Raw genomic sequence first — 24958 nt, forward strand, 5'->3', positions numbered from 1 at the left:
TCAAGTCTCTATTTTGAAAGTGTAATTGATGGAAATAAAATATAACTTTTTGTGACATATTATACGAATGTTTAATCTGTAATTAGATGCCTTTTAGAGATTTTTCCGTCTTTTCTTGGCTTCTTTATGCACATTAATACAAATTTGTATCTGGGGTGCCCTAACTTTCAAACCCCACTGTAACTTGCCTTGTAATATCCTTGCATTTTGTTAATTTGGCAGGGGTTTCAATTAGGGGGGCAATGTAAAGTGCCCGCTTCTCTTTTGGATAAATTACCTTCACATTACACCCAAGTTCATGTAAAGAGGATGTAATCTCACAATACAAGTCATGTTATAGTGTATATACATTCTCACCACAAGTGTCCAGTGATGTTTGTCACAAACTTCTCCAAGTAAAACCTCATAGGCCATTGGGTCAGTCTGAAAACAGACAGAATGAATAAATAATTGTAAGTATTGTAACTATTTATGAACAGAATTTGAAAGTAGTCACCTTCTTTAATCCCCTGAATGATGCTTGCCACATCGCAATCATCTCAAATGAGTCAACCAGAAAGAACCTTCGGTTCTGCAGGTTTCTGGCAAATAATTTATAGGGTCCTACCTTGCTCCACAACACCCCTTGCTTTTTTCCAGACCAGATTTCTGCTATTACTGATAATTAGAAGACAGTTATTTACCAAGGACTAATTTGGAATAGCGTGCAGCATCAGTTTCCAAAGGTCCACTAAGTCTTGATGCAAATGACAGTTATGCATGTATGCAGATGGAGTTCAGCATGTTCTTGCCCAAAATCATTTGCAATGAAGCATATACTTACGTTCCTCTGGGGACTGGAGACTTATGCATGGTTGTGGACTCTGGGGATTAATGGGGAATTAGGGAACCCTGGGACACCTCAAGGGGCTAGGCTGCACTGCTGGAGGAGGTGTGGAGGCAGGGCTAGGCTGCACTGCTGAAGGAGGTGTGGAGGCACCATTCCATTTAGCTGGTATTCTCACCTGGGGTTCCACATATCTTTTCAGGTGGTCAATGTTAATTTTCTCAAATACATTCCATTCTCTTTCAAGGTCTGCACTTTCACCATCACTGTAAACAACTCATAAATCAGCTTCTAATTTGCCCCCCTTTCTTTGTTCCTGGCAAATGTTCTTTCTTAATACCAGGTCCCCCACCACAAAGCTATCATCCTGGCCCAATGCACATTTTCTCTTCCGCACCTTCTGATGTGCTGCCAATAAATTGGCCTCCACTTTGGGGTAGACATCTGACAGTTTGGAAGTGAATATTACCTCTGATTTCCGGCCAGTGCATTTACTTCCTCGTCAGTTATCTGTAACATTGGTGGAGATATATGAACACAATTTCTACAGATTGCCTACAGATTATAGAAGATACCATTATTGACAAAGTTGTTCTATAGTGCAGGAAAATGCCATTGTACCTGCCACTTATCTGGAATTTCAGAAGTGTAACGGGCCTCCCTTCCATACATGAGGTAATATGGTGAATGTTTTGTGATTATTTGTTTTTTGGTGCGTAGACCAAATATGGTGGGCCTTATATAGTCGTCCCAGTCGCTTGGGTGGCCCCGCACCATTTTTTTCAAAGCCCTGATATTGGAAAAATAAACATTATTCACCATAGTTAAACAGTTATATAATAAATAGATATAAGTTAAGAAAAATATGATTTACACCCTTGAATGGTGCCATTGAGCCTTTCCACCAAGCCATTAGTTTGTGGGTGGGGCACAGAGGCTTCTGGCAATGCCAAGCTTGGCACAAATGTCCAGGTTAATCTGGCAGTGGATATGAAAATGAATGAGATATGTTTGTCCCCCAGTGATGTGATGAACAACAATACAATGATATCAAATGTATTAGAATTTGACTTACTTTGTTAAGAAATTCGTTGCCTTGGTCTGTGAGAATGCGTTTGGGTGCACAATATTTATAAAAGAAGTCCATGATTTATTCTGAAATTTCTTCAGCTGTCTTGCTTTTCAGTGAATATACTGTGCTTCTGTCACAAACCCGCCGCGAGGAGGGCAGTGTTCTTCTTTTTTTTTAAACTAATAGGCGGTCTACCAGCAGTTAAAATCTTCTCACTGACAAAATAGGACACACCAACACAGCTTGGTCTAAATGTAATTCTTTATTCTAGACTAAAACAAGGCTAAGACTACAAACAACAAATATAAAGAGAGCAGCAAGGAAGGGTTAAAATTCATATACTATACTAAGAGTCATGTCCTTATCGTTTATTGTTAATGTTCGTTTCAGTCCAAGGCAGCAATGATGCAAACGGCAGCCACGTTCACTCCGGAAGCCGGGGTCTTCTCGTTGGCGGCGTAGCGTCTTCGTTGCTCCGTAGCTGGCACTGGGAGGGAACAGAGAGAGAGAGAAGCTCTCAGAACAAAGATCACAAGCAGTACTTCACGCCACACACTTCCGAGGTTAGCCGGCAGACGTTCCTTTACTATTCGCTTCTCGCATTTCAGTCCCTCGGAGTGTCTATCGTAGACGCTTCTCTCATCCGTCCACTCGTCTCAGCTACCGCTATCCTCCGTGTCTCTTTGGCTTCACTTCTCTTGCTTCGATTCTGCTCTGCTCTCCTCCTCTTCCGCCAGTTCCTCTTGCCCTCGCCCGTTGCTTCCCCCGTCCTTCTCTCTGTGGCTTCTCTGTAGCTTCTCTCCTTTTCACCGCCTTGTTCTCACACACCTGCCCTCATCAAGCCCAGGTGTGTCCACTTGTGTAATTCTGAGCTTGTTAAGTCCGAGCGACAACAACAAACAGGGGGGGAGGGTCTCCAGTCTCCATAAAGAAAACCCACCTAAAACAAGGAAATAAAGCCACCACAAAACCAAACATGCAATACAACAAACTCAAGACATGCCACAATAAACCCAAACAGAAAACACAGCAAACACATGCAATAAACCCAAACCAAAATCACAGCAAGCCCATGCAACATATCACAGTGTAATCTACCTTTGACACTTCCATCCATTTTGTGAAGTAGTCCACCATGACACACACAAATGTTTCCTTTGTTGGAGCATTTTACTTTGCCAACTAGGTCCATTCCAACAAGCTGAAATGGTTCACAAACCTTAAATGCAAACAAAAACAGTAACATAAATTAGACTTCCATGTATACCAAATGTCAAATATCATGAGGTCAGATTCACTTCTATAGGTTTGCACTGTGTCTTGTCCTTTATAGAGGCCCTCTTTCTCTGACAGTCATCACACTGTGCAATCTAACAAGGTAAAAACAATTGAGAACACTGGTGAAATATGTAGCTTAAAGATTTGCACAAGCTTCACAGAAATATTTTATTTATTAATAATAATGCACTCACCCATTTTGTGATGTCTGCTTTCATCCCAGGCCAGTAGTACTGTTGAAGGATGGCATGCTTGGTTTTGTCTCCTCCACAGTGAGCCCCGATAGCACTGTTGTTGTTGGCTTTCATTTTATGTGGAGTTAGAACCACTTTTGCCAGGTGATGCCTTTGGTCATCCTGCGTTCTATGGGACTGGTAACATAACTCCCCGTCTATAGGGATTACATTGAATAAATATTTGTATAACGCAATTACGGAAACGTTAAAAATAGAGGGCTGTTGTCTGATTTGCCTTACTTACTTATGAGTTGGTAACTCTCTGCCCTTTGTTTTTATCACATAATGTTGTGATTTTGTGGCGTTACATGGGTACGTCTGTTTCTGTTTGAAATCTAGAATATCTTTAACTAGCCGAGCATCCATGCTTAGGCTACTATGGACCTTTTTCACTGCAGAAGTTTTACCTTGCCATAGTAGGAAAAGCACAGCTGAAATTGATAACCTTAACGATGGGTCAGTTCCACCAAGTGTCCCAGTAAGGATTGCAATCGTTAAGGTTATCAATTTCAGCTTTGCTTTTCCTACTAGGACGTTATCCTTCTCATTATATAGTCACTCTCTTGACAGATTGTGAAATGGACTGATTGATGACTGCCAACTAAACATAATTTAGGCTGCATACAGTGATTGTGGACGTTATATAGCCTACATGTAAATTGTGTTGATAGAGAAATCACAACGGATATGTTAATTGTTCCTAAGCTACGCCGTAGACAGGCTACACTATTACAATAGACGCAATGAAATTGATATTGTTTCAGATCAACCCCAAAACACAATGTTACTTCAATGTTGGAAATCACTTTGAGGCGATTAATGCATATACAGCTCAACTTTCTTCTTTGTCTTTCCTGCAATTGTAGGCCTACTGAGTCTGAAATTTGGAAGTGGCTTGTAATGTATAGCGACCAGATTTCTCAGACAAAATCCAGGGACATTTTCAGCTCAGAAGCGTATATACCTCCAAAACACCTGATGTTTTTATTTTTGTAAATCTTAAAACGGGGACACTAGACCTAGAGCTGTTCTCATGGAGGGCCGAGCCCCCCTAAAGGTCTCTTCCTAGAATCACCCTTGCTAATACTTCATAGTTGTACTCCACCACACCTCAGAGGGAAATGTTGTAATGTTTACTGAACTACATTTATCTGACAGCTTTTTCTTTATTGCTTTCATAATGTATAAACTAAGGTAAGGTAACCAGTTCTTTTAGATTAGCTCACAACAAAGTGTTACCGTGTTGCTGACGTAGTCAGCAACTTTATGTAGCACTATGAAAGCTCAAGGCATAGAGCTGCGGGCTTTGGTGGGAACTCTTATTATTGCCACAAGATCGAAACCAGCTCAACCCCATCTTTGTTTTTAGAGATTAGTTTTTGTAGGTCGCTGTGATGTGGTGCTTACTTAGACAAACATTTTTGCGCCAGTAGATCTGGGAAGTGATTTGAAAATTGCCAGGAATATGTTAGTGATTGTGTGACGAATCTGGTGCCAGAGGCAGGCCACAACGGCAGCTGTTAGGTAATCACAACATACGGGAACCTTCTTCTTTCTGTAACTGTCTATGAAGGTAACCAGTTGGTGGACCTGGGCGAAAGTGGACCCATGGCCAGAATATCTTAGGTTATAAAAAATGCCGCACAGTGACGATACAGACATTTCATACACACGACGTGTGTAACTCCGCTGACCCGCCATTTGATCCTAGCTGGACCCATTCATAATGAATCAGCCGTCACTCTGTGAGTAGCACACACGTCCATCGCACTCCCTCTCTCTCCCTAGCTCTATTAATCAGTTATTGTTGAAAACAATCAAAGGAACTTCTAAAAATACATCATAGTCTATTTATTTCAGATAGCTAATTTTCATTTATATCTGTTGCAGCTGTATGTATATACAACATACAACTTAAGACAGAAGAATTCAGCATAATATGGAGGTGAAAGCAGTTATAAATAGCCTATGTGACAATAACATTTGTTTTAGTTAAAATCAACAAATAATCATGATAATTAATCGTGATCTCAATATTAATCAAAATAATCGTGATTACAAATTTATATATTTTAATCGTGCAGCCCTAATTAGGATTATTTTTATGATTTTTCTTGTTTCAAGCTTAACTAGTAGTGCACCCCAAAAAGACCATGGTGAATGGTTTAATTATCTGACTTTAGGGAGTTAAGCAAGACAACTTCTGTCAAGGTTGTGTTGTGTTTCCTTTGTAACAAACGGCAAAACACCAACACAACACAAAATATTCTGTATTTCACACATGCTGTGTCCTCTTGATCACCTAATACAGTTGCCCTCTAGTTTCAGCTCTGGTGATTTCTGCTTGGCCTTTCACAGAGTACTTATAGCAATGATATGTTGCGTGTTGTTGAGTTGATTAGGCTGGAGACTTTAACTGTGCATTCACAGGTGTTTAAATGGCAGTTCTCCAATAAATGTTTTGTGGTGGCTTGATCCTCTGCTATGCTGGAGCATGAGACTCTTCTTCTGTTGAGATTAATGCATCATTATAGTCCGCTGTTCAGACGGTACCATGTTCATTGTGGTTCAGTTTGACCAGGTTGGGGTTTCTGATCACCTGGCTGAACAAAAGTTTTCCCCAGCCAGCCAGCCAGCCAGCAGCAGTGGTGGAATGTAACAAAGTACAAATACTTTATTACTGTACTTAAGTACATTTTTCACGTATCTGTACTTTGCTTAAGTTGAATCAATAGTGTACACTATTGACTTTTACTTTGTTACATTTTACCGCAATTATCTATACTTTCTACTTCACTACATTTCAATCAGGAGAGGCATGTTTGCAGATATGCAAATAAGGTTTATTGTACAGCTCAATAAAATGTACATGTCTTTGGCGATTAGACTCCATCGCTATGCGAATATTTACTATCTAGACAATCTAGACACCGTTGGTGACAACAAAGGAGCCCAAAGACCAGACCGAAGGAGGCTCCGGACCGGTCAGCTGGAGTAGATGACTGAAGGTGGAATGGAGGGTGGAGGGTTGTACTCTTTGCCTGCAACGACAGCTGATAGCAAGGGGAGAAACACATTTTTAAAAGCAGGGTTGTGACTCTGTAATTGGCCCTTGCATTTTGTGTCTGATTCTGATTGGTTTGGCAGTAAGGTGAAAGCCTCCAACACTGGTTTGAGTTAGGTAGAGCATTGATTAAGAGTGAGGTCTTCCTGAAGAATTTACACTAATACATTTCCATCAGGAGCGACTGGTTGCAGATGTGCAACAGTTATACACAGCATGATGAATTGCACATTTATTTGGATAACAGCTGAAATAATTTAGGAGAGCATTGATTAAAATTTAGGACACATTTTTTATTTTTTTTTACAATATTTCTACAACTCCCTATGCTCCCGATATTCTGCTTGCCATTTGTTAAGCATCTGTTCACATAGGGTTAATATACAACCATAATATTTATTTTTTACATATTTTTCACACTCCTGGTCCTCCTCAGCTCCAGATCAATTTCTCTTTTTAACAGTTTCAATTAAGCATGGGTTTATAACCTACAGGTGCCCTATCTGCCTTCAAACATGTCTATTTTAACAAATACGACAGTCCAATAATTTACTATTAAGTTGATGATTTCTTCTTGACTGAAATACAGCTGTTTTGGGGCTTTTCTAAGTTCAGAGAATTTAATTACCCCATAAAAATGGATTTCTAAAGGGCAGAGGGTGGGGTTAAATTAATTACTTAGATGAGGTCCCAACATCATATTAGACTTGTTAGAACCAGGATCATGATGTTTCTACGTGACACTGCACTACTTAAAAAAAAAAAAGTTCCTCTTTCTCATCTCTGCCCTATTACCAGAGCAAAATGTACTATTTTGTTCAGGGGTGTCGGAGGTTAATTGTACTCTGTGTGTGTGTGTGTGTAATGCATTGCTATTCAGCAGTGCAGCTGGGTGCAGCTACACTGGACCTGATTTACATTCAGTGAAAAGCAGCTTTTTAACTGCTGCTTTATTCAAAGTCTCTGAACCCCACCCCCCAGACAAAAATAAAAAAGACAGATACTAAGCTTTTATTTGACATTGACCATTGAGAGTATGATTGTATGTGAAGGGGTGTAGTGTTAAATTTAAAGGTGGTATGATTTGACGTGGAGGTATGCCATGTAACCTATTATAAGGCAGATATTATATAGGTGGGCGTTGAGAAAATCAGGTGGTCCTACCATTGAGTCCCTTGGGTTCTGTTAGGAATGGTGATCTTGCACAAATAGGCAGCTATTACCATACTGGTTTTAATGGCTAATGAAAGTAAATATTTCACTAATACTCCCGTTAACACGTAGTAATAATACAATTTTTTTTAAATAAATGTTTAAAAGTAACTGTGTTTCTCCTTATCAGCCTTGCAAACTGTTTGCTGGTTGGTTTGTGTACAGCAACCATAGCGCTGTATACATGTCCAAAGAATGCCTCTGTAACACCGGATTATCCCATGTATTAATCGGAAAATGCTACATTTGATAAAAGGCCTTATTCAGAATATCCAACCGAAATATGCGCTTTATACGACCTGTATTGAATTCAGAATATTGTCATATTTGGAATAATATGGAAAATTGATACAGATGTAAAAATACTCAGTGATGTGTTGAATCTTCTTTATTGGCAGCTTCCATCATCACTAAGATTCCACCTTAACACCAGCCCTGGCACCTAAATAAAGATTCCCTATCATGAAGCCTGAGCACAGGCGACACGCTTATAAAATTTGACAAATGCAAATAGGACAAGAGAAATCAAATGTGACTAATGTGAATGGAAACAGAGAAAATCAATTGTCTCCTGAACAAATGGATGAGCTATTAAAATGACTGTATGCTACAGGAATATATTATCCTCAGCTGCTGCAAGTGGAGGGTACCATATTCCAAGTCTGTTTGGTTCAAGAATTCTAATCACTGTGGTAAAGCTAATAGAACTAGATGTTTCAATCCCTTTAGTAGGACACTCTTGACAGTAGCAGTCTGTGTGGAGTGGTGAAAAGGAGGGTAAAGTATATCATTAGGGTCATCAGGTGGGCACCCTGGTTCATGGACATTTCACTGATTGAAGCCCACACTGTCTCCAGAGGGCTCAACAGTGTACCCAGCGTTCCAGGTACACCCCCTCCATGCCATACCCTCCATTTCCCTTATGGACTCTGCATGGCAAGGCGTCCTTCTCCCTGAGTAAGGACTAAGCCTGACCACATACCATCTGTCTCTACCTTGGTTCCCAGTTGGGGTCCTTACGCTTGATCCAGAGCCAGTTACTGCTTTTTTCAGCAGCACTTGACATGGACTTGATGGCCTGTTGGAGTAAGAAACCCTTCACCCCTATTTTCTTCAGCAAACTGGTGTAAGATGTGGCAACAAATCCCCTGCAACCAACCTCTACTGGAAAGATGCTGGTCTTACAACCGTTCTGGGATGCTTCGGCTGCCAGGTCGGAATATTTGTTATTTTTCCTCCTATAAGCCTCTTGAACCCTGACTGCAGGATACTTGAATCCTTTGTTGTGTGATACTCTTGATTTTGGCCAACTGGTATGACATTTGTGAAGTTGACCTGACCTGCTGATATTTGTGAGAGGTTGTTAATGGTGCTACGCTTCTGTTCCATTATTGACGTCAGCTCTCTGAGTACTTGGTTATGCTGCAAAGTATAGCGCCCCTGGGTGAGACTTGTAGTGCACCCTAATAGAATCTGCTTTAGGGATGCAGGTACTTGACACAGGGGACATGCTGGATCTTCTCTGTACCACACTTTCAGATTTTGGGGGGAGGGTAGCAGGTTATATGTGGCTCTGTTGACAAAACTAAGCCGCTCTCCCTCCATCTGCCAGATGTCACGCCAGCTGAGCTTTTTCTTCTCCAGGATCCTCAGATTCAGTTAGGATCATGAAAAGCCTTGCTTTGGTGCATTTGAACAAGCCCTGTGATTGGTAATTCCAACTTACCATGTCAATAAAGTCCACCGTGGAACTCCAAGCTACAACTTGAGTTGTCATGGCAACAAGGTCTTGTTGATGCGCTCCATGTACATGCTGGTATCATTTTTTTAGTTGTTCCAACTGATCGGCGTCTTTGAACTTCGCATCATACCAACTCCTCAAGTTCTTGTTGTAGGTAGATGTTGCCAGTAGACGCTGTATGGTGAGTACCAGGAAGAATGAATCAACACTTGAATTTGAATTAAGATGGGATGTTTTATTTTCCCAAAATAAGGCCAAAAGGCAAAATACAAAATACAAAAACATCAAAGAATATAATATAAATCAAATACTTTCAAAAAAAGAAAAGAAACTAGGTAAAACTACAAACTAAATACTCAAATACAGCTGTATCCAAATTGACTATTAGCTACAATGGTCACGGGCTCTCTATAGACTTACGTCTTACTTCATTCAGGCCTCCCGACTAACTGAAACCTCCCTCTCAAATAGCCCGGCAGCACACCCCTGAAATGGACCAAACCATTCACTCTACTACAGGGGTGGCTCAGGCGAGAAGTATTCACAAGGCATTAAAAAACAGCCATAACACTAGTCTACGTAAGGAGACACTTGTAGAAATATAAATATAATCAAAACATGCTGAACCTCCCCACAGGCTATAAAGGTTTAAAATATCAATAGTCTATCATTTAAATCGGATCGCTTCCAGTAACCCCAGAAGTCCGCCCGTCTTTAAAAGCACCGGGGTATACGGCAAACTCCCTTTTACAATTGCACCAGACAGCACCGGTAACCTGACAGATTTGTTAGTATGAATGACTTGTATTACCTTTTAAATTAAATAAACAGATGTCAGGTTAACAAAGAACTGATTGTCGTGTGGTTATTGTAACTAAGAAATGTTTAGTGAGATAACATATGGTAATGGTGAACAGTGGATGAAGATGATAAACACATTGGTGGATTAATGTGTTTAGCGTTGGCATGCATACCACCGTAGTTTCAGCTGTTAAATGTGCGCACAAGAAAGCTACGTGATATTGTGAGGCAATGGAAATGGATAGAGAAACAGGCAAATTTAAACACAACGAAAGGTAAAAAAAAAAAACACCTGTCACATACACTAGCACATCAGAATACTTAGTCTTTGCAAGTCAGTGTTCAGTCACAGAAGGTTCAAGTAGCGCATTGCTACCGTGACGGTCGCCATGCGCCCTGTCACAGCTCTTTACTAGCATTTCTGAAACAGTTGGGACATGTGTTCCGCCAACATGAAATCTATGGTCTGTGACTTGGCCTTTCACAATGGAAATGCTTCTGCACTTACTGCGCTTTAACTATAGCCTCGCCCATGTTATTTTTTTAAGTTTCTCAAGCAATCTTTTGGTACAGTGGACAGTTGTTGTGTTGTTAAATCGTCCATGTAGGACTGCATTCTATAATTGAGACAGAGAGAGAGATCCAAAATCCAAATATACTGTGTATACATACATAATATATAACTTGTTTGTACACACTGCCACCAGGAAAGTGAAACAGAAATACATTTCTTAAGTACATGACCCAAATACAAAGACAAATATTTCCAATATTTTGACAATGTTATACCAGGCTTTACTGCCTACACCTTACTACTGGGGAAGGTGAAAGTATGGCATGGCTAGCAGCAAAATATGCCATCTCCTGACATAATATGAGGCAAAGATAAGTAGATAATTGTTGAATGAATTTAGATGCACAGCAATTGCAATAATAACTAACCAAATATATGGACACAGAGCTCCCACTAAGGCAATTATATCTACACTTCTGCTTGTGCATATCATGGGGTTTGTCTGCTTGATATCAAGCTCACTGGTTATTTAAAAATCTGATATGCCGATATATCGGCCAATACATTTAAAAAAAAAAAATTTAAAAACACGTTAAAAAACATAAACAGATTTCCCTAACATAGTTACATAGTTACAACATAGTTATTTGTAGTTATTTATGAGTTCTCACTAAAATAATATGATAATTTGTTTTATTGTCACACCACAACAGAGGAACATCAACATATATTAAAGTTCTGATAAATCAAATGCATAAAAATACAAACTTAAGATATGAAACTTGAAGTCCTTTGAACAATAACATATTAACAAAATAATCAGTGTTGCACACATGGACGCTGTAGATCGGAAATTGCCTAATATTGGCCCACCGGTGGGGCTCTACTTATTGCCCTTACCCAAGCATGAAACATGTAATAAAAATCTGGCTACATAAAAATAAGTTTTTTTTAATTGGACTTGCAGACCACAAAGACATACTCTGCCAAAGTTAATTTGTCTGTTTGTCTTTCACAGGAGATGGTGCAGTGATGCTAAGGACTTGGCTTTGAGGCAACATTACCATTTTCCATCTTTAATAGTACAAAATCTTTTGACTTGCACATAAATTTTAGCTTGGAAGTTACGCACCAGACTTTGAACTGCTGTTTGAAATTGCGATGAAAAGACGTTTGTTTTCCTCACCCCATTTGCGAGTGATATTGAGTATAAGGAATTAATTAAAGCTTAGATGTCAAATAGACAAGATCTAAAACATATAAGGAAAAAAAGCCTTTTATGAAACAAAGCTTGCTGAAGTTTGGATAAACAGTTTTTTATGGTTCTGTGTGGAGAAGAGAGGCTTCAGCGATGAGGATTCAATCCACTTATCAGATAAAGACAATCGTGAGGCTTCAATCGCAGCCTGTTAAAACTTCAAACCCTTCAGAGCATCCCTACAGGCATGGGAAAGGTTACACAGCATGGACATAACACCTAATCGTCTTGTTTTTTGAAGTTTCTGAAATGCTTTTTGCATTTTTCCCTAGATACATACAGATGATGTACATGATGTCCATGCTAATCTATTTCTATGAAAACACACTTAAAGGTCCCATGGCATGAAAATTTCACTTTGGTGCCTATGGTCCCCCAGTGGCTAGATATGGTGATAGGTGTAAACCGAGCCCTGGGTATCCTGCTCTGCGTTTGAGAAATTTAAAGGCCGAACTGGAATCGGCCCATTTGAGCTCTGAGAGACAGGGGACGTTACCTTGCCCCTTATAAGGTTAGGGTTAGGGGTTAGGGTTACGACTAATACAAGAGAATTTGTCCCACCGATGAAAGAAATCCATCATGGATTTCAAAAAAGCAAAGTGTCAGTTGGTCAAGGCCACACCCCCAGCCTCCACCTTAGCTAGTAAGATACTCATCTGTGTATTCTGTTAAACAACTAACAAAACTTTTTGGATTGTACACGTTTCACCAAAACAAGTTCCTTCCCGAGGTTATTTTGGAGCGAAACAGTGACTTTGTCCGGCCCTTGACATTTCCCAGGTTGTTTGTGATTGGTTTAATGAAATGCCCAAAAAACAGAGCACGTTTTTCTCCCATCCCGGAATGCTGTGTGGACTAGCCAGACCGTCCTTTGCAGCACAGAGGAGGAAGGTCTGGCAATGTGAGACTACACAGAACTCGTTAAGAAGATCCATTCATATCAATGGTGAGCCTCCCAACATGTCTCCATCTGGAATGGAGAAATCACTTGGGGGGGGGGGGGGGGGGGGGAGTAGCTAGCACTGCTATGCACATCCTCAAAGGGTGCACCTATCACAAGAAATCCAAGTCCCAGGAACTGTCAGACATTTAAAGAAATAGGGACAGTTTTGATGTTACAGATATTGTATGTGATCACGAAATAAACTTTACAGACATCGACAAAATAGTTATTTTAAAGGCCATTTTTTTTATTTCAAGGTTGTTCAAAGGTTTGTGAGTTATTACCTGCAAATTTAAGATAATAAACTGTTGTTCTGTTTTTGCAATTAACCTTTATTACATGTTATTTAGCTGACGCTTTTATCCAAAGGGACTTACAATTGCTATAAATGTCAGAGTCCTCTGAAGCAATTAGGGGTTAATTGTCTTGCTTAGGGACACATTGGCGATGTATTGCAGTGGGAATCGGACCCGGGTCTCCCACACCAAAAGGCATGGGTCATATCCACTGTTCCGTCACCACCCACAGATACAGACCTTATTGTCTGTTTACTTTAGATTCTGGGTGTTACAGTCTTAGTCCCTTAGCTTCTCACGAGCTTATAGCAAAGGTCAATTTACCATAAGTGGGTTAGATTGGTATGCCCATATTGCCTAGTAGGTGTGCACTAATTAGTGAATGAAGGACTAAATGGAGCCATGTTCAAGGCTATTAGCTGGAAGAAAATGTCAAGAGGGAGAGCCTTCTGCCTTAAAAGAGGGGGACATTGCTACATGAAATTAATGGGATAGTAACCTTCTGAAATGACAGGTTTAGTGGAGTTTGAAACGTGGATCCATTAAAGTTTTAATAAACTACATCACAAAATGGCACTGTGGCCCGCTGTTGCTGAGTGACCAATGTCCTTCAGAGGAATTGAGACATCATACTTTCTCCCTGTTTGTCCTGATAAAATCAGGTGTCAGGTTTCGACTCTGGAAGAAGTAACGAAACCACAAACAAGAAGGGAAAGTATAAGATCTGCCATGTGGCACACTTAGCCTTATCAATTGCTTTGTTGTTGGGGAACATAAAATCATGTTTCTATGATTTTGATAATAGACATGAACCAAAAACAAACCCCAAAAATGCATGCAACACAACAAAGCGTTCTCAGATGGTGGATGCCATTGCAGAATAGAATAGAAAACACCTGTACAGCTGAACAAGTTTTATGTTAATGTATCCAACACGATTGTACTTAAATATTGGGAGGTCAACACAATTCTAATCTTTTTGGCGCTATATGCCACCACAATGGATTTGAACATGAAAACAAACAATATGTGCTTTAACTGCAGACGTTCAGCTTTAATCTGAGGGTATTCACATCCAAATCAGGTGAACGGTGTAGGAATTACAACAGTTTGTATATGTGCCTCCCCTTTTTTTAGGGAACCAAAAGTAATGGGACAGATTAACAATCATAAATCAAACTTCCACTTTTTAATACTTGGTTGCCAATACTTTGCAGTCAATTACAGCCTGAAGTCTGGAACGCATAGACATCACCAGACGCTGGGTTTCATCCGTGGTGATGCTCTGCCAGGCCTCTACTGCAACTGTCTTCAGTTTCCGCTTGTTCTTGGGGCATTTTCTCTTCAGTTTTGTCTTCAGCAAGTGAAATGCATTCTAAATTGGATTCAGGTCAGGTGGCCATTGCATAACATTCCACTTCTTTCCCTTAAAAAACTCTTTGGTTGCTTTCGCAGTATGCTTCAGGTCATTGTCCATCTGCACTGTGAAGCGCCGGCAAATGAGTTCTGAAGCATTTGGCTGAATATGAGCAGATAATGTTGCCCGAAACACTTCAGAGTTCATCCGTCTGCTTTTGTCAGCAGTCAGATCATCAAGAAATACAAGAGAACCAGTTCCATTGGCAGCCATATATGCCCAAGCCATGACACTACCATCACCATGCTTCACTGATGAGGTGGAATGCTTTGGATCCTGAGTAGTTCCTTTCCTTCTCCATACTCTTCTCTTCCCATCACTCTGGTACAAGTTTGTCTCATCTGTCCATAGGATGATTTTACAGAACTGTGAAGGCTTTTTTAGATGTTGTTCGGCACACTCTAATCTGGCCTTCCTGTTTTTGAGGCTCACCAATGGTTTACATCTTGTGGTGAACCCTCTGTTTTCACTCTGGTGAAGTCTTCTCTTGATTGTTGACTTTGACACACACACATCTACCTCCTGGAGAATGTTTTAGATCCCTTCTTAGAACTACTACAAACTACTATTTTTTTTATGACTGTTATTGCCACTCTTCATTCTAACCCCAACCGGCCCGTCAGACACCGCCTACCAAGAGCCTGGGTCTGTCCGAGGTTTCTGCCTAAAAGGAAGTTTTTCCTCGCCACTGTCACACTGTTGCTTGCTCTGTAGGAAACTACTAGAACTGTTGGGTCCTTGTAAATTCTGGAGTGTGGTCTAGACCTACTCTATCTGTAAAGTGTCTTGAGATAACTCTTGTTATGAATTGATACTATAAATAAAATTGAATTGAAATTGAATTGAATCCGGCCAATTGTTGGGTGTTTTCTTCACCAGGGAAAGAAATCTTCAGTCATCCACCACAGTTGTTTTCCGTTGTCTTCCGGGTCTTTTGGTGTTGCTGAGCTCACCGGTGCGTTGAGTTGATTTGGCCACACCTAATGTTTTTGCTATCTCTCTGATGGGTTTGTTTTCCTTTTTCAGCCTAATGATGGCTTGCTTTACTGATAATGACAGCTCTTTGGATCTCATATTGAGAGTAGACAGCAAATGCAAATAGCACACTTGAAATGAACTCTAGACCTTTTATCTGCTCCTTGTAAATAGGATAATGAGGGAATGACACACAACTGGCCATGGAACAGGTGAGCAGCCAATTGTCCCATTACTTTTGGTCCCTTAAAAAATGGAAGCCACATATACAACTTGTTGTAATTACTACACTGTTCACCTGATTTGGACGTAAACATGCTCAAATTAAAGCTGAAAGTCTGCAGTTAAAGCACATCTTGTTTGTTTCATTTCAAATCCATTGTGGTGGTGTATAGAGCCAAAAAGATTAGGATTGTGTCGATGTCCCAATATTTATGGACCCAACTGTATTAAGTTATTGATTAATAGAACTTTAAAGGAGTTTAAAGAATTTTCTACCTGATGTATGGCTACTTTTATGTACCTAAAATTGAATACCAATTTACTTTGAGGAAAGAGGAGAGGGTGGGGGGTTGGAAGTCTTCACATAAAACTGCACGGAATCAGGGTTGTTTGTTAAAAAAATGAAATTAAAAAAAGGAGACAAAGACATGCACATAAACATGCAGTTGTGTAGATCAACACACACATGCAAACACAGACGCACCGGAAGTCACTTGAGACATGAGATGGCGTCAGAATTGGGCATGTTTCCCAAAACACAGGGAGTCCTTCCAACTGCTTGGCTTATAGATGAAGGTCTCTGCAAGCACATACGGAAATGCACAGACTCGCACACACGCATGAAAACACAGCAGCACACACACAGCCTCCTGCTGCTGCTCCTGGCGAGCTATGAGATGTGGCCTGCTGACTAGAGAATTGCAGAATTGTGCGTTTGGGCCATCTGCTACTGAGACTGATATAGATGTCTCACAATAACACACACACTAGACAAACAATACATCTAGACACACATTTTGTCACACACTTGCAGTTAGAAACGTTGAAACGATTATGGTGATTATTACCCATTTATGCCCCATCTACATATAGCCATTACTTTTTTCATTCAGGACAGTTAAAAGGAATAGCCTAGTTTTGGGGAAATATACTCATTTGCTCTGTTTCTATGGGTGAGCATTTAGACAAATGCAGTTATAAGCAGCCGAGTCGGACAAAGTTGAGTTGTCTGTGTGAGGCTTAAGAATCCAGTCAATTAACAATATACTACCGCATTTCATCAATACAGATACCAATATCAAATTAGTGCAAAAAATAAATACATGAAAATATGTTACAAGATTGAACATTTATTTTACTTTTTTTGCAGGAATACGTTGAATTGTTTCCTGAGTTTCCTGTAAATATAACGAGGGTGGACCAATTGCTACATATGTGGTCTAACAACTAAAGTTACGCAAAATCAGGTACCTCTGGTTGTTGGGACAGCTCACAACACTCGCTGAGCAAAACCAGGAGGAGCAGCCTGTCAGTAAAATTAGAATAGATGGTCCACCTTAAAGGTCAGGAAAATATCAGAAATGAAAGTAAAACAAATTACACTTTCCTGTCTGACTCTAAAAGCTGTTTCCCAACATGGTAGTATTGTGTGTGTACTATACGCTATAGAATCATTTTAAAGAAAACAATAATGTTTCTAAATTGTTTTAATTTGTATAGCTTGGTGTGGATATGCGTGATCATATGGCAGGTTGTGTGTCTATTTAACTGGAGCGATGGAGAAACACAAATGCAGACGGGACTTATTGTCCTTCTTTCGTTGGACAAACTCAATGTGAAAATGTTATCATTTGCACCATTACATGTGGTTATACTGTATTTACCATTTAGTTTACTTAGATTTTAGTGCTTTTCAGCATTTATTTCATGCATTTAATGTTTTTTGCTTCAGGTTATACGCTGCTTACAACTTAAAACCAAATGTGGATTTGCTCCCAAAACCTCAAGTTTTGTGTTGACGGACTATTACTGGAATGGGTGGCAAGGTGAAAATCGTTTTACTAAAAATAGATAGCAAAATAGCACATAAGTATACGGATAGACTGATAATCGGCCCCGGCTGATTATTGGAAAGAATATCTGTACAGTGTTTTATTGCCTGATTAAAAAGTGTGCTACTTTGGCTTCTGCTACATCTCTGTGTCTGTCCCTCTGCTTCAGTTTCACTCACCACTAAGTCTATCTTTGACTTTGTATTATGTTGAAAGTCTAATTTATTAAATAATTGCCTAAAGCATTTAAACAAAGTTTTGTGTTGTAGTTTGTAACATTCCAAAGTCTTAGTTTTGACTTTTCATTCACCCTGTAAATTCATATCGGTTCCAAATATGGGTTATCTCTTTCATCAACTACAAACAATCCGTATCTGTGTCGGCCTTGAAAACCAGGTTGTGTATGGTGTGTGGTGGGCTGCGTGTATGTGTCCTTGCTGCTATAGAGATGGAAATTCAGCCCATCAGCGCGGACAAAAGGATACTGACACACTTGGCGGTTATAGTACCCCTTTAGTGTCTGGCAGTTCTAATATCAATCAGCAGGTGGAACTTGCCTTGGGTCTCGAGGAGTTGTAATTTATTCACCGACACTCTGCTCTGCTTTGTTTACAGCTATACCCTTACAGCTTACGGGCCCATTCAGCAATCCAATGATTCGCCGCAAGGTTGTGCAGCGGTTTGGAAGTGTCTTCACAGAACACAGCTGGACGTCAAATGGACACAAATGAGCCGTTTCAGTGATACAATTTGTTCTTTAAGATCTCGATGTTTCCGACCGCACTTGTAGGCAGCTTCTTTTCTCGGAGACGGTGCTTTGTTGTTTGGCAAACATTCAGCTGTAACACAAACTCCTGGGCAGTTCAGTGCTTGTGTTTTATGTGGCAGCGACGGAGGCAGTGAGCCTTCCTGTACGGGACTCTCACTTTGCCTCAAAACCTACTGACCGCAGCGTGACATGGCGTTGCGATTCTCCAAAAGTTGAGTCCTTCTCAACTTTTTGCAGCAGGCCCGCTCCGTTTTCTTGTGTCTCTCCCCTTTGGCAACCCCAATCGCAGACTGGACATGCCACCGCCATTCAAAATGAATGGAAGGACCTGCGTTTTTGCCAATGTCTGCCTTCTCGATCTGTCTTCTTATCTATCCACATTGTCTTAGCAGGACGTGTGATTGCCCACTTATACTGTACATCTCTCTCTCTAACACACAAACTGCCCTGCTATGTTCATAGCTAACTTCATACTCATCGTCACACACACACACACACACACACACACACACACACACACACACACACTCACTGAATAACACATTTTAGTTTAAAACATTCCCCAATGCTTAGACCCGGCAGGCAGCCAGCAGCGTTACAGAAAAAACTGATAGCTTTCCTCTTATCTCACTCTATGAAAGTGTATTTTCATTACTGTCAAACTATTTCTTGAAAATAAAATCACAAAATGAATCTAGCCAAAGAGAGAGAAAGACTATGCATGAATGGAAATTGAAAATGAAAGAGAAAATTGCAAATACTAAGACCTTTCGTGACTGTCTCCCTATCTTATAAATGTTTTAATAATTAACTCATACATATGAGTAATAAAACACCTACTCTATTTCTAGCTTTTATGGCCCCATTAGATGGAAATTGTGACATTTTGAATAGTACAAAATGAGTGTTTTTTTCACAAAGAAAAAAATCGTGCAAATCATGTCAACTGCATATTTTAGAACATGTCTTTTATGAGATAGCTTCTCTTTTCATTATCAGGTATTGTTCAGAGATGGATGGCATATATGTTCTTCGCCAAAAGGCTGACATACCAGCCAGTCGATGGAAACGTCTTTATTGGGTTCAGTCCTCTGACTCAGAACAATAAAGAGAGTAAACACCAAGCACTAAACAAACCGGCAGAGGAGACTCAAATAAGGCCCCGATCAAAGTTTATTGACATGTCTTTCATGCAGTTAGGAAAACGGGATTGACAGACACTGACTGAAGAGTGTGTGAGTGTGTGTGTGTGTGTGTGTGTGTGTGTGTGTGTGTGTGTGTGTGACAGCGAGAGTGTGGTAAAGAAAAATACTTTCATGCTGAAAAGCAAGCTCTAGCAAAATTAAAAGTAAAGCTATCTTCACTGTTATGAAGACCAATTAGCAGAAGCATTGCCATTATTGTAAGTGCTTAACAGATTTCTCTTCATTTCAGTTATTGAAGCAATCTTTTATTAACATTTAAAAGAACATCATTTTTTGAGAATGTCATCATGTGGTCTTTCATTAAAAGCCTTGAGATGTGAATAAAGATTTCTTCATTCTGAACATATGTGTAATGTACTATAATGTAAGAGGGCACAGAATCTGGGCTGGGTTTCCTCCCCCCTTAACACAGAATTCACAAATTTCCAGTGCATGCTCAAACAGCCAGTTCATCAGGTGATCTGTAAGAGTTTAAATAATAGACAATAGTAGGCTATATTAACTCAACATGAACTCAGAACGGAACAGTAGGCTGTAAACATTTTCAAACCGGTTGCTTATTACTGTAAGCCAAACCCTGGACAGGTATACCAAAATAGACCACACTATGTGTAGTCTATATCGAAGACGTTCCACTTCCAGGATTGCTCTGTTGCTGCCGGAAATTCCACCGGATGACATTCTTTTCCGCCGAATGTCCAGTAACTTCCACTTTCTTTGTGTTGTGTTGTCTCCGGTGGATTTGTACACATGTGCCACCAAAACAAGTTCATTTCCGAGGCTATTTCGCAGAGGCTCTTACCCTTGACAATTGTGATTGGTTCAAAGAAATGCCAATTAACCAGAGCACGTTTTCTCCCATCCCGCAATGCTGGGCTTGCCACACCCTCTTTTGCAGAGCTGTGGATGAAGGTCTGGCAGAGTGAGACTACAGTTGATGGGAGACTAGACTCCTAAGCAGTGATCATCTACTTCACCAATAGCCTTGACAATATATTAATTATATACCTAAAATAGAAATATTTTTAAACTAAGTAAAGCGTGAACATTCTATAGTGCAATAGTTTGGAAAAATCTGTTCTTGTTTGTTTTTAGCTACAGAGCTCCGGGATGCCGGCTACCAGCGGCAGTTGTTTAGCCGTCAATTGGTGACTGCGAGCCGGCTACAGACACTTCCAGATAATGGTCCTTTCAGGGGCCGAGGTAGTGGAGTTTAGCCGGTAAAAGTGAACATCATGCGGCGCAGACTGTTAAGTTTAGCTACCAAAAAGACTGTTGTTTAGGTGAAAGATGGTGTTTTTTGATTAAAACACTCCAGAGGAACAAACAAGCTTTTCCTGGGTGAGAATTTTGTTTTCGCCGCATGGTGAAATCCGCTCTCGAGCTTGAAAGCGCTGTGTTTTTCTGTTGACACCACGTTGTGCTATTTCACTCGGAGATTATTTTCCACTGAAGGTTGAAGGTGATTAAAAAAAGTGTTTTGGCATGGCTGGCTGAGTGGCACCATATCCGTGGTGAGATTGAAAGGAGGATTCAATATTTGCATATTTTGTTTTGTTGTACATGATCAATCCCCCACACCCTGGGTACGCCTATCAAATTAGTACGTCAAAGAGACAAAAACTTTCAACATCCAATCGGAGCTGGTTGCTAGAGACCCGTGAACCCTGAGGCACTGATGAAACGTTGTTGCCGACACCGGCCAAGCTGCCAAGACTTGATTGCCAACAGAAGGTAAACGAAACAGAGATAAATAAGCTTGTGGCAGCTTACATAGTAGAGGAAATGTTGCTTGTTTCTACAGCAGATTTGCCGTCTTTCCTAAACATACTGGGCAAAAATACAGGTAATGAAGAGCGAACGGCAACCAGTACTGTAGCCTTGGTTTTGACCAAATTCTGGGCTGATGTTCACAACTGTGTTGTCAGCTTTGTGTTATTAAAGAGCAAAAAAGAGATATCTTGAAACTACTATAAGGATTTGTGTTGATCTGAACTAATTACTTTCAGCAGTGAGTTTGAGAGATTAATTAAATAAACAAATGATTATTTTAAAAAAGTAACTACTAACGTGTAATCCAATACCATTTTTGAGTAACTACCCCACCACTGCTCTTGGATGAGACATTATGAGATTGTAGCAACTCCAGACTAAGTGGCATTAATGTGCTTTCGTTTTTGTTTTCCTGTAAAGCACTTATAAATCACTGTGTAAAATGTAAGTGGGCTGCATTTTCATTCCTCTTTTCTAGTCTATTCTACTACTCAAAGCGCTTCAACAGAGTATAGGCACCATTCACCCACGCACATTCTTACACCGTGGCCAAGTATGCCGTACAAGGTTCCACCTGCTCATCAGATGGTGGATCATTCACACTCATTCAATTCAGGTTAAGTGCCCAAGGACACTTCAACAAGGGATCGAACCATCGCCCAGCCCATTGGTAGACGACTGCCCTACCAACTGAGCCACAGCCACCCTTGATGTGTGTAAAGTGCCATATAAATAAAATTGATTTGATTTGATAAACACATAGACATTCTAGTAAACAAACACAAGGCGTTCCCCCTCCCACCGCTACTGAAACATGATTTCCTTCATGGTGCCGCTCAGGACTCAATTGCTTATAGCGTGTCAAACACTGGCAGCTGCGTTGGTTAGTTCGTACCATGTGTTAATCACCTTGTCATATTGCTAATTACCAGTGACGGGCTCCTTGGAAACTGTTGTGAGCAAAGCTACAAGCTTCTCAACATTAAATGAAGCTTCACCACACTGAAGCTAAATGGTATAAATGTAGCAAGATACAGTAACATGGCTAAAGCTACATGGTATTTTTTTTTATACATTCATGTACATGACATACATGTATGCCGGTGGTTTCACTGATCCTCAGCAGATTAATTTCAGACCGCAGCGAAAAGCTCCACTGTGCTTGAGCTTAAGTGTGTGTGTGTGTGTGTGATCTGTAAAAGAGCTAAGCTACTGAATCCCAGGATCTCAGTTCCTTGTATTCAACACCACTAACAAGTTAATACATATCGGTTATTAATTTTTTTTATTGCATAATATAATGAGCACTTCTCTTTGTCTGCTACAGGTCTTTCTCAAGCCTATCAGATGACAGCGAAGAGGCCAGAGCCAGGTACCTCTACAGGCAGTGGGTGGGACTTGGTTTGACTGATGTTCATCTCACCAATCACACAGTTCTGCTCAGCCTGCCTGGTTCCACACCCAACACCATCACGGACAGGTCTAGTCACCAGTGTTTCCTGCCAAACGGGATCCCCTGTGACCAGCGTGGACCAAATGACCTGCCGAAGCACCAGTTCCCCCACGCAGCCTACTCCGCCGTTGGAAGTTTGCAGGTAATGCACCATCACCCTGTATTGACATTTCCCAAACCAAAGGTTGCTTCCACCTCTTGGCTGCTTCACACTTCTCATGCTCTCCCTCCCCCTCATTACCTTCATATTGTCACAGTGTCTAACTCTCCATCCCCCGGCCACCGAAGGGTCATCAGTAAAAGTCATAGCAGTATTTCTGTCTTCAAATGGTACAGCTTGGCCAACCACATTTCAGGTTTCAGACGTGTCTCAGTGCTTTTATTTTTTAGCAACTACACTTTTCTGTTAGATTTCTGGCATAATGAATAAAGTCCCTACAAGTCTTATTTGTTTATTATTATTAACTATTTCTACACAAATTAGTGTGTGTGCTAAAGAGCGGGTGCTTAAAGTGGCTAATGTAAATTGCAATTTAAGACATTATTCAAAGCATATGTGAACACACAACACATTTACATGAGCAGGTGTTTAATACTGAATGATTATTTAGGCACACCAATACGTATGATATCTTACAAAAAGATGAATGAATGGTGGCTACAGAGCCCTGTGAGATGGCGCTGTATCAGGGGCAGTTGCTAATTGAGTTTACCCGATAAAAGGTGACTTTGAGCAGGAAACAGGGCATCGCAAGCTGTTGAGTTCATGCAAAAACAGCGAGCATCATGCAGCAACTATAGCTAAGTTTAGGCACCAAAACAACTACTTAAGTTTAGGAAAAAGATAGGAATTTGGATTAGAACACCCCCAAGAAGAATTTCTTGTTTGTGTGTGTGTGGGGGGAGTGTGTGGTAGAGCAAGTGAGAGAGTCACGGCAAATAGCTTTGGAGCGAGTACCAATTCTAGAGTCATAACGAAAGAAACAAAGTGTCTCCCGTGTTTTCTGACCGAGGTGGGAAATCTAAAGCAGTAAAAGTTAACCCTCTTCTTGATGTCATGTGGTTTATGGAGAAGAAGAACCAGGAAATGAGTCGGTGGAAATGCTACGAAGCAAAAGCCGAGCGACGTGCATTGCCGCGGAGTGGATGTATATTTTTCAAGAGGTGCATGTCAGGCTATGGCGTAGGGTCCGCGCTTCCACATCCCTATTGTACGTATGTAGCCACAGCGTAGATTTAACCCTCAGGAACCGAGAGAATCGTATCCAAGCAAAAACTGCACCTCTGATTCATAACTATTATAACTATTAACTATTTACTATTAACTATAACTATTTAATATAAATAAAACACAGAAACTTACCATTTGCAGCTAAAAGCTAATGAGCTAGCCGTCATTGAAGTCTCTTTAGGGTCTTTCTAGCCTCTACAGGTGATTTTCTATCCAGCCTGAAACGTGTGCCTTGTTCGGGGTCGTTGAGCATCAAATCCAAACTGTTACCTCCAAGATTTATCCACTTGATGGCCAGAAATTATCACGTTTTTGCTCATTTCTTTCGCTAGCTCCGTGCTCCGTGTATTCTATAGCACTCCCATGAATCACTGCAAGTTTATTTACTGAAATAAAGGCACACATTATTCCTTATATGGGCTACAGCGAGAGCAAAGAGTATAGAGTGGGAAAAGATAGCATTCCTCCAGGTCAAACTAATCTGTGATCAAAGATAGTATATAGTGGACAAGATAGATAACTACCATTTTACCGAGGAGACTGGCATAACTCTTTTGAGATTCAGCATTTATTTGGGCCTTTTTTTAAATAAATGTAAATAGTTTGTGCTTTATATGAGTTTATTATGTTTATTTTTTGCATAAAAGAGAACTGTTTTAGACAACACAAATGCTTGTGTTGCATTGCTGTGGGTGTAATATCAATACATATTACATTATTATGTTGAGACGAGATTGGGTTAGCTTGTACTGTTCTGTGTGTGATATATTGATATCTGTACTATACATATCTGTAAGATTCATGTTCTGTTTTGTTTATTTGTCTTTACGGTCATACAAC

The 24958-nt window shown here is 40.3% G+C and overlaps 1 protein-coding gene across 1 annotated transcript in view; it reads left to right on the top strand.

Annotated features, from left to right (window-relative positions):
• Positions 1-24958, top strand: part of LOC116695607 (inactive N-acetylated-alpha-linked acidic dipeptidase-like protein 2) — a 730805-nt gene that overhangs the window by 319471 nt on the left and 386376 nt on the right. The window contains exon 6 of the mRNA XM_032525998.1: positions 22762-23029. Within this exon, the coding sequence (XP_032381889.1) occupies positions 22762-23029 (268 nt within the window). The remainder of the gene's footprint in view (positions 1-22761; positions 23030-24958) is intronic.

Source organism: Etheostoma spectabile, chromosome 9 (genome assembly GCF_008692095.1).
Source record: "Etheostoma spectabile isolate EspeVRDwgs_2016 chromosome 9, UIUC_Espe_1.0, whole genome shotgun sequence".
Taxonomy (NCBI): Eukaryota; Metazoa; Chordata; class Actinopteri; order Perciformes; family Percidae; genus Etheostoma; species Etheostoma spectabile.